The sequence below is a fragment of the Mastomys coucha genome, unplaced genomic scaffold (assembly GCF_008632895.1).
Source record: "Mastomys coucha isolate ucsf_1 unplaced genomic scaffold, UCSF_Mcou_1 pScaffold6, whole genome shotgun sequence".
Classification (NCBI taxonomy): Eukaryota; Metazoa; Chordata; class Mammalia; order Rodentia; family Muridae; genus Mastomys; species Mastomys coucha.
Genome location: NW_022196912.1, coordinates 91,236,978 through 91,248,534, shown reverse-complemented (window position 1 = coordinate 91,248,534; position 11,557 = coordinate 91,236,978). Strand labels below are relative to the sequence as shown.

The window sequence follows — 11,557 nt, the reverse complement described above, 5'->3', positions numbered from 1 at the left end:
CCTCCCTCCTTCCTTCCCTCCCTCCCTCCCTCCCTCCTTCCCTCCCTCCCTCCTCCTATCCCTTCACCTCCTTCCTTTCTGAAGATTTATTTTATTTATATTTATGTGTGTATTGTGTCTTTGTATGGTCTGTGAACTTGTGGGAAGATGATCCCAGGGAGTTGGGAGATATTAGATCTCTTGGAGCTGAAGTTACAGGTGACTGCAAACTACCTGATGTGGGTGCTGGGGACTGAACATCAGTTCTCTACAAAAGCAGCAAGGGCTCTTAACTGAGTGGTCATCTCTCCAGCTCCAAGTTTCCCTTCGTATTAGGGCATCTAGGCAGAACTGATGAGATTTCTCAGTGGGTAAAGCACTTGCCTCCAGTGTTGACAACCTGAGTTCAATCCCTGGGAAGCACATAATAGAAGAGAAAACCAGCTCTACATCTTGTCTTCTGATGACCATCTGCATGCTAAAGTGTGTGTGTGCATGTGTGTGTGTGTGTCTGCTGTGTGTGTATGTACACACACACACACACACACACACACACACAAAGTAATGTAATATTTTTTTAAAAGGACACCAATGCAAGACAATGTTCCTTCATGCCTTTAATTCCAGCACTCAGGAGGCAGAAACAGGTAGATTTCTGAGTTTGAGACCAGCCTGGTCTACAGAGTGAGTTCTAGGACAGCCAGGGCACTCTGCCTCAGGAAAAAAGGGGCACTTAGTTATACTGGACATACTAGATTACAGACCATCTTAATGATCACATTTTATCTTAATTACTTGAGTTAAAAACATATCACATTATACCAAGTTGAGGATGCTCAATTTGTTCTTTTTCTGCCAAGTCCTTTAGTAAAGCTCTTCTTTGCTATCTTATCTACCAACAGCTTGGTCCCAGACTCCACTTAAAAAGACACAAATATAGCTGTGAGGGCCTGGGTTGGTAGCTCAGCTGGTAGAGCACTTGCCTAACGAAAGACCACAATTCTATACTCAGTCCCAGAAATGTGTATGCGTGTATGCGTGTGTGTGTGTGTATACATGCTTCTATGTGAATTTTGTATTTCTTTTCATTTTATTTTATATTTTTAAAAAAGGTTTATCTATTTATTATATGTAAGTTCACTGTAGTTGTCTTCAGACACACCAGAAGAGGGCGTCTGATCTCATTAAGGATGTGGTTGCTGGGATTTGAACTCAGGACCTTCAGAAGGGCAGTCGGTGCTCTTAACCACTGAGCCATCTCTCCAGCCCCCTATATTTTACATTTTTAAAGTATATTTACCTCTATGAAGGATAGTTCATATTTGTCATCCCAGTATCAGAAGGCTGAGGAAGGACAATTGAATTTGAGAGCAACCTTGAGTTGTCTCCAGCAAACAAACAAACAAAACAAAAAACAAAAATAGGGACTGGAGAGATGGCTTAATTGGCCAAGTGTTTGTCGTGAAAGCATGAAGAACTGAGTTTGGGTCCCTAGAATCCTTTTAAAAATCCAGGTGCTGTGAAGTACATCTGTAATCCAAATGCTGGGAGGCAGAGACAGAAGCCCCCCCCTCCCGCCCCCGAAGTTCACTAGCTGAACCGGTGAGATCCAGGTTCAGTGAGAAACTTTGTTTCAAAAAGGTGGAGGGGCCAGTGAAATGGCTCAGCTAGCAAAGGCATCTACCTACCAACGGAAGCCTGCTAGCTTAAGTTTTATCTCTAGAATCCATGTGTATTAGTCACTTCTTCGTTGCTGTGATAAAATGCCATGACTAAACACTACTTCAGAATTTATTTTACCCGCTGAGCCACCTCCTTCGGATCTCAGCAACCATGGTGGCTCTCACCGTAATGAGATCTGACGCCCTCTTCTGGAGTGTCTGAAGACAGCTACAGTGAATTACGCTGGAGTGAGAGGGACCGGAGCATGCAGGCAAACACTTATATACACGGTTATCGTAGTTTATACATGTAAAATAAAAATAAATCTTAAAAAAAAAAAGGATTTATTTTAGTTTACAGTTCCAGGGGGCTAAATGTCCACAGTGACCGGGGAAGCACTGTGGCAGGAGGCTGAGATCACACCTCAACAGCATATGGGACTCAGACATCAAACTGGACGTGGGGTGAAGCCGTAAACTCTCACAGCCTGCCGGCAGTGACATGCTTCCTTCAGCAAGGCTCTACCTTCTGAGGGTTCCATAACGTTCCCCAGCAACACTGCCGCCAATGGGGGGACCGAGTGTTCAGATACGTGAGCCTTACGGGACATTTCTCATTCAAAACACAGTACTGTGCAAAGGTGGAGAGCAAAGACTTCACAGAGTTGCCTTCTGATCTCTCCATAAACATACACCCTCATACGTACGCATGCGCGTGCACACAATAGCAGCAATAACATCAGTGATACAGATTTAAAACGTAAAGTGCAGAGCTTGTGAGGTGAGAAAGGCAGCTAACGTTGACCTCTGGCTTGCGCAGTACACACACTTGGGCATATCCCATCACGTACACATGGGCATGGCACACATGCACACAGACGACAACACACCCACAAACTGAAACAGAACAGAATAGATGTTGTCCTAGTCTGCTTTCAACTTCTGTCATAAACACCCTGGCTAAGACCAACTTGGGGAGGAAGGGGTTTATTTCAGTTTAGAGATCACAAGTCCATCATAAAGGTCAAGGTAGGAACCTAAAGGCAAAAACTGAAGGGGAGACCATGGAGGAATACTGCTTACTGACTTGCTCCCCATGGCTTGCTCAGCCTGCTTTCTTACACAGGATTGGCACCACTGCCAGTGAGCTGGGCCTCCCCACATCAATTATTCATCAAGAAAATGCCTCTCCCCACTTGCCTATGGGCGACCTAATGGAAGCATTTTCTGTTGGGCTTCCCTCCCTCCCAGGTGACCCTAGCTTGTGTCCAGCTGACAAAAACCTAACCGCCATTCTCAGTTTCTTATTATTATAATTTGTAACACAGTAAATGGGTTTTCAAGACCTAAGTCAATAAAATATAACCTATTAGTCATATTTGATAAGGAGCCAGGAAGTAGATTTCACGAGAGATCAGATTTCCTGTAGTGTAGGGGTAGAGCTCTCATTTGTTCTTGACCTGAAGTGTCTAAAGCCGACGCAGGCTTGGGGTGAGGAGAGAGGGAGCAGAGAGAGCTGAGGGGAGGGGGAGGCAGGGATGCTTGCAAGAAGGAACATTAATAAATATCACAGCTCTGCCTGCAGGATCCAGGCCTCCTCCTCCTCTACCCACCAGGCCGTGGCACAGACTGTAGTGACAAGGACATGGAGACAACACGTAGTGTCTGCCAGCATTGCCTACAGTATGTCTCCATGATAGCACTTGGAAAGTCTGTAGTTTTGTTAGTTGGAGTTGGATGCAATGAGTAGTAGTAGCAGCGATGGCACGTCTGGCACGTGTATTCACCCACTGGCATATGTAAGACAGACACTCTAGCAACTGAACTGTAGTCCAGGTCTATGCTCTTCCGTTTGTTTGTTTAAGACTCTCACAATGGAGCTCAAGCTGGTCTTGAACTTGCAATCCTCCTGCTTCTGTTCCCGAGTGCTGGAGAGAGTCACTTCTTGCCTTTTGCCCTGTGGGTCTTGGGGCTGATGCTTAGGTGGTTGACAGTGCCCTTATCTGCAAAGCCACTTTTCTGACTTTTAAGCCAAACTGTTGAGAAAGGTTTCAGGCGCCTTGTTTAAAGGACATATAAAAATTATTTACAAGACTTTCAGCGGGCGGTGGTGGCACATGCCTTTAATCCCAGCACTTGGGAGGCAGAGGCAGGTGGATTTCTGAGTTCGAGGCCAGCCTGGTCTATAGAGTGAGTTCCAGGACAGCCAGGGCTACTCAGAGAAACCCTGTCTTGAAAAAACAAAAACAAAAACAAAAACAAAAACAACAACAACAAAAAAACCAAAAAAAAGAAAAGAAAAAAGGAAAAAAGAAAAAAAAAAAGACTTTCAAAGATTTTCTTCAGTTCCTTGTTTTAGATAGAGTCTCACTGTGTTGCTCCAGCTAGCCTTAAACTCATGAGCTCGATTGAGCCTCCTCTCTAGGATCTCAGTTAGCTCAGGCTACAGCCATGTGCCACAGTGCCCAACTCACTACACTAGCATGCCTGGCTTTCAAAGTATTTTTTGAAGCTACCCTCTGTACATATAAACATCTAAAAGGTTCTTATCATTTTGACATGGTTTTGGATGCTATATACATTTAAAAAACACTCCAGCCAGACAGAGTGGTATGCACCTGTGAACCCAGTGCTCAGGAAGCTTGGGAAGTAGGATTACCACAGACGCCAGCCTCATCTACATAGCACCTAGGGATGTGACTCAGCAGTGAGGTGCATGCTTAGCAATGCACACCTCTCTAGGATTGATCTCCAACGACACCTCCCTCCCCCCAAGAAGTATTACATAGCTCCCACTGGCATTTTCTAATCTAATAAAAATTACAAAGCCAAAGCCAGAGAAATGGCTCAGTGAGTAAAATGTCTATCACCAAGACTGACAACCCAAGTTTTGTCTTCAGGACACACCTGATGGAAAGAGAGAACTAAATCCTGCAGGTTGTCCTCAGACCTCTGTATGTGTGCTGTAGCGTGTACCTCCCAAACACACACATACACACACACACACACACACACACACACACACACACACACACACCAGCACACCAGACTGGGAAGGATGAAGTGAAGTGTGGAATGGATGGTTAGCAGGATCCAGGTCTGGCAGTGAATGCTGGAGGGAGAAGGCCTTCTCAGGGGATTTTTATGTTACAGCTTTCTTAGATGCTATTCAGTGAAGCAGCTTTTAAAAATGAGTTTCAACAAAACAGTTTATGTGCATACACTGTATTCAGGGTGAATCAAGGGATACATACATAGACATAGACCCAGACAGACCCAGACATATACATATGAACCCTGGAAAGTGGGACGGGGTTCTTCTTAGGGTGAAGTTTCACTGGCTGAGGTTTAAGGATCTAGAGGCACTTCGTTGGCATGGAGAGGCATTCCAGGAAGTTGAACTTGTAATTTTGCCAAAGATTACATGACATTGCTCAGGTAAAAGATTGGGGTTGGGCTCCCCAGATCAGGCAGAGAAGAGGAAGCCTCGAAAAGAAATGTAAGTCCTCCATTTTGCACCAAGCTAAAGAAAGCTGTCCTGACATGGTAGATTACAATCTTAGTATTGAGGTGCAACATAAATACACATACACACACACACACACACATACATACATATACCCATACCACCACCACCACCACACAAACAAATATAATTTTAAAAATAAAAAAACTCAAGCCAGGCATGGTTGCACACGCCTAGAGAGCCCAGTACTCAAGAGCCTGAGTAAATAAGATATTGAGTTTAAGATCAGCCTGGGTTGCCTAATGAGACCTTGTCTCAAAAAATAAAAATTTAGTGACAGTTATTATTACATGGTATCCTCATGTTCATGTTATAAAAGGAAGTTTAGCAGTTGCAGCAAGATACCTGAGCCCCAGCATGAGTCATTTCTTGCTTCCTAGGCAACCTACTATTTAGTCCCACAGGGACCCAATTGTCTTGATAAGGTAGTTTTCCTCTTCATAGCATGCATTTCAATTTTTTGTTATAATTAAACTAATCTCTTTGTGTAACGTACAAAAATAATTGCAATGTGTTTCTGCCCTATAATGGAGAAACAGGTGCAAGAAAGCTATATTTGGGTAAGGCCAGATATAGAAAGAATAACTATGAGCCTGCTCAGTTGGTGGTTGTGTGCACTAGCTTAGGAAACATGGTATTGAGATAAAATGCTTGCACAGGCGGGCTGCAGGAATAATGAGTTAAGAAGTCACATATAAAGTTGAATATTATAAGTCAAATACAAATTCAGTCCATTTTAAAGATTTATTTTACCTGTATGAATGTTTGACTGCATGTATACATGGCTGAAGGAGGATGACAGATCCTCTGGAACTGCAGTTACAGATAGACCGCCATGTGGGTGCTGGGTGCTAGAAACAGAACCTGGCTCTTTTGCAAGATTAGTGGGTGTTTTTATTTATTTTTAAGATTTATTTTATATATATAAAGATATACTTACTATATATACCATATATTTATATATACACTGTATATACACATATGTATACACATATACACACAAATGTGTGTATTATGTATACTGTATACATATACAGTATATACATATATATAGTGTACATAATACACACATACATGCATGTGTGTGTATATTTGTATGCATATATACACACTGTAGCTATTTCCAGACACACTAGAAGAGTGTTGGGGTTCAGCCTTGACACAGGATTGGAGTTCTCAACTGGAAGCAGGAATATCTGGAAGGCGCATAATAAACGGACTCAGACATCTTTTCAGGTACAAACTAACAGGCAATTTTTCAAGGCTTAAGGTTTCTCTCTCTCTCTCTCTCTCTCTCTCTCTCTCTCTCTCTCTCTCTCCTCTTTCTCTTTTACTCCCTTACTTGCAGCTTGAGGCTGCTCACACTCTGTACTTTTCACTCCTACACACCTCTGTGCGTTCCCCTTTCACTCTCACACACATTCTTCACACATACCACATGCACTCTCCTTTTACTCACACACACACTCTCCATACACTCTCCTCATGCTCTCTCCACTCACTCCACGCTCATATCACGCACACCTCAGGCACACCTCATGCGTACCTCACTCACCACATTCTCTCTCACTTTTTTCTTGCCCTAGTCTTTTATTGTTACTCTAAAAGCAGGTAGAAAAAAAGACATCGTATAATCATTGTCAAATCAAATTTAAAAGAATAACCACATCCCACAAAGAATCAAGAATTATAATTGTTCCCCAAAGATTTAAGCTTCCTCTATTCCCAGGCCTCTGACCAAAATAATAATAATAATTGGAACTTAACATTATTTCAACTTTAACTTTTGACTTACTTATTATACTTCAGAGCTCAGAGCTCCAAGGTTAGCTACTTGAATTTTCCTGCAAAGCTCAAATGATAAATGACATGGGCCAAGCTGCCAGGCAGTGGCCAGAAAGAATCAAGTTTACCCTTAACTCAAGTGGTTCCACTAGCTTTCTGCTTCTGCACACTGCATATAATGACTCGCCTAAGAGTCCTAGTGTTTTGACTTAGTTTTTTGAGTATATAATTTTATGCATTCTATCCTTGCTTAGCCAGGAACCACTCTCAAATGTTGTGCAAAACTTATTTCATAACTTCAATAACTTTTCCCTTTCTCATGGTTCCAAATTTGGCTCTATTTCATTTCCTAATAATTTTTTCAAACTTTCTTTGCAAGTCAAACATTAATCTGGAACTACCATTGTGCAGTTGTTAAATTGTTTCCAAGATGAGAGCACACAGCATCCACCTGGACCATTAGGACTGTGCTGTGCTGTGCCACTATGCCTCAATTTTTTATTGTTTAAGAACCATTACATGAAGGAACATCTAGTTTCACAGAATTCACCAGAGCAAAAGGAGAAGGGAGTAGTAAAGTCAGATATAATAGAATAATTATGCACACCAAGGCCAACTGAAAAGCAGTCATGCACAAATGAAATCTATACAGCCATTGTCCAGGGCTAAGGTTAGGAGAGATGGGAACAACTGTTTATTTTTTATAAAAAGCTGCCACAGGCTACTGAAATGTCTCCATCCTGGCCTGCTGGGGGCAGTCCCTGCCATGATATGCTGTCCCCACCAGAAGAGGGCATCAGATCCCATTACAGATGGTTGTGAGTCACCATGTGGTTGCTGGGAACTTAGGACCTCTGGAAGAGCAGCCAGAGCTCTTGGCCACTGAATCATCTCTCCAGCCCTTAGTGTGGGTGCTTTTAACCTGTGCCAAAGGACTTCCTGACTAAGAGAGGGGACTATACTGAGTGGCTATCCCCATCCTTACACACTCCAGCTCCTCAGGACTGTCTGTCAGAAAGACCCCAGCTGCCCACTGCAGTTCCAGAGTGCATCACAAGGCAGCAAAGAAGTTCGTCTGGGCTCCTAGGGGTCTCAGGCTTTCCTTCACGTTTCCACTTTGGTGGAATTACCCTGGAGTTGTGATGAAATCATTGTCGAGTCTAGGGCTCTCCCTTTACCCCCATAAGCTTGGTGTTCTACACAAGAAATGCAAAGCCATGTTCAGTGCTCAGTATGAAATCCCACCACAGATTGGATGAGGTACTTCTAGCTGCTTTTACAAATGCTGGCCCTGCCTAGATGTGAAAGTTCACAGAATGCCTAGGCATTCACTGTAGATCTGAAACAAAGCACGTATTTTTTTTTTATTATTTATTTTATTTATAGCTGTACAGATGGCCGTGAGCTATCATGTGTGCTGCTGGGAATTGAACTCAGGACCTCTGCCGGCCTGCTCATTCTTGCCCGCTCGCTCCGATCTCTCTGGCGTAATACACTGTAGCTGTCTTCAGACGCACCAGAAGAGGGCATCAGATCTCATTACGGGTGTTTGTGAGCCACCATGTGGTTGCTGAGATCCGAACTCAGGACCTTCGGAAGAGCAGTCAGTGCTCTTACCCGCTGAGCCATCTCGCCAGCCCACAGAGCATGTATTTTATTTACTAGCAAACAGAGGTGTTGCGTAAGCACCTCTACCCCTGTGACTTGCTCTGCCAGCCTGACTAGGCATGAAGACATAACTGATGCCCAGACGTGTTTGTACAGAAAAGCAGGGTCAAGTGGCTGTGCATGCACTATGGCGTTGCACTTACTATCGCAACGATCTGAAACCTCAGTGTGTTTATTAGGTACAGGACTGAGGCGGGGTGGGGGGGGGGCGGGGGAATCAGCAGGTCTCCATAGGCCTTATCTAGAGGAGCAGCCTCTCAGGCAGTAGACATCCAGAAAGACAAGGCTGCAGTTGCTGCATAAAGCATTATGGAAGTGACTCCTTTCTCAATGCTTACAGGAGCTCTGACCAGCTAGGGCTGCTGTATTTCAGTGGTCTCATGAGTGTGAGCCAGTGGCTATTTACTAGATAGAGCCAGGGCCTGACCTGTCCTGGGAGAGGGGAAAGATGCCCGAGAAGTCAGCGTGGTGTCTAACGGCAGGCACTAAGACCGTGCTATGACTGTCTTCTGGATTGTCTGTGATTCTGGGCTCTCAGGGGTGAGCTTCTTAGCCCTTGGAGGACTAGTCAGCAAGCAGCATGTTCCATGCTCTGTCAGGCTGATGCACTTCAGAGAAAGAGCCCTGAAAATAGGCAGGTAGATTCATTCCAGTACGTAGATGTTTGAACCAGTGAAATCAAGCGCAAAATGAATGTTTGGAAACAAAATGAGACGTACCTGGATTTCAACCCCCCTGAGATTGTGTGACTGATGTGTTAAAGTTGTTAAACATTTTCATTTCTAAGCACAGGCTTAAAACTGTCGATGTGGCTGGACAGTGGTGGCGCAGGCCTTTAATCCCAGCACTTGGGAGGCAGAGGGAGGCGGATTTCTGAGTTCGAGGCCAGCCTGGTCTACAGAGTGAGTTCCAGGACTGCCAGGGCTACACAGAGAAACCCTGTCTCGAAAACCAAATAAAGAAATAAATAAGTAAATTAAATTAAAAGTTAAAAAATTAGCTGGAGTTAGAGATGGTTGTGAGGTAGCATGTAAGTGCTTGGAATGAAACCTGGATTCTCCAGACATACAACCAGTTCTTTTAACTGCCAAGGCATCTCTCCCCTTTATCACACAGCTAGCCCTCCTCCTCCTTCTTGTGACAGTCTCTTTACACAGCCCTGGTTGTCCTGGAACTCACTATGTAGACCAGACTAGCTTATGATTTCACAGAGATCCTCCTGCCTCTGCCTCCCAAGTGTTGGGATTAAAAGCAGGTGCCACTACACCCAGCAACAGTCAGCCACTTAAATCTTTGCTCTTCCTTTGGACTCTCCCCCTTTTATTTTCCCCACTTGCACACATAAGATCAGGAACTAAGACAGACCTAAGAACATTGCCTGTGTGTGAGCCACATGCCAGAAAGCAAGACATCTAAGGCTATATATAGCATGGCTTCTTTTTGGCAGAAATCCCCAAATCCTTTATTCCTGTAATTTAATAGTTATGGAAGTACTAAAGACTTGCACAGTTTTAATGTTGATAGACTATTTATTTCAAACTGACTGTGCCATTGTGTTTATTTTAAAGGGCTTCTAAACATTAAGACAAGCAGTTAAGGAATAGAAAGGCTTCATTTACTCTCTAGCAATGTGTAACTTCTATTCACAGTGAGTTAGCATCATGATAGTTACTTTAACTAATATTTTCTTTCCCCTCCTCCTTAGCTGAGAAATCTTCAAAGCAAGCTCTACATGAAAGAAACATCTTTGCAAGAAGTGAAGGCTGAGTTAGAGAGTTACAAAGACTCCAATGCCCAGCAGGCGCTCCTGATAACGTCCCTGAGAGAGGACGTCCAGAACCTTCAGGACCTTGCTGACTCTCTAGTGAAGATTAAGATTTTGAAAAACACAAATTCTCAGAGTTTTGGAAGACACAACTGGGATCTGACTGAGAGAGTCATAGACCTAGAGAACCGTCTAAGGTGGGTATACACAGATCTACAATGTGTGTGTGTGTTTAAATTGTATATAAGCCCATATTCCTGATATGGGATAATTTAATAGAATTTCACTGATAATTTAATAGAATTTAATAGAATTTCACTGAATATCTGATACTTTGGGAGTGTGCTGGTTAGTTTTTTTTTGTTTTGTTTTGTTTTTTGTTTTTTGTTTTTGTTTTCTGTCAACTTGATGCAAACGAGGACAGTCTGGGAAGAGGGGACCTCAAAAGAGAAAATGCCTCTATAAGCCTGAGTCATAGGCAAGTCTGTGGGGGCATTTTTTTGATTATGATTGATATAGGAGGGCACAGGGTCTTGGGTTAGATAACAAATCAGGCTAAGCAAGCCATAGGGAGCAAGCCAGTAAGCTGCATTCTTCAGGGCCACAGTTTCTGTCTCTGAGTTCCTATCTTGAATTCCTGCCCTGACTTGCCTCAATGAAAACTGTGGCCTATAAGCTAAAAAAACTTTTCCTTTTCCAGGTTAGTTTGGTCAGGGTTATTATTTTCTATTTTTTCTCTCTCTCTTTTTTTTCTTTTTATTGTATTTTTTGGTTTTTGTTTTTGTTTTGTTTTTTGAGACAGGATTTCTCTGTATAGCCCTGGCCGACCTGCAACTCACTCTGTAGACCAGGCTGGCCTCGAACTCAGAAATCTGCCAGCCTCTGACTCCCAAGTGCTGGGATTACAGGTATGCGCCACCACTGCCCGACTGGATATTTTCTTTTTTTCTTTTTTTTCTTTTTTTAACTTTTATTGCATTATGATGAAAAAAGTTACATGATTTCAATTTACATGAGTTTGTTAACATTTAAAAACATATTTTAAGTAAATAGAATTGAATCACATTCTTGTTCTCCTTTTGTACCACCACTCCTCCCATAGACACCCTCTTCAATACCTACAATATCTTTTTTGTCATATTCCTTAAAATTTATAAAATATTATAACAAAAA

At 43.0% G+C, this 11,557-nt stretch overlaps 1 protein-coding gene across 1 annotated transcript in view; it reads left to right on the top strand.

Moving 5' to 3' along the window:
* LOC116079799 (coiled-coil domain-containing protein 170-like) overlaps window positions 1-11,557 on the top strand; it is a 49,253-nt gene that overhangs the window by 10,389 nt on the left and 27,307 nt on the right. Inside the window, exon 4 of the mRNA XM_031355846.1 lies at window positions 10,325-10,581. Within this exon, the coding sequence (XP_031211706.1) occupies window positions 10,325-10,581 (257 nt within the window). The remainder of the gene's footprint in view (window positions 1-10,324; window positions 10,582-11,557) is intronic.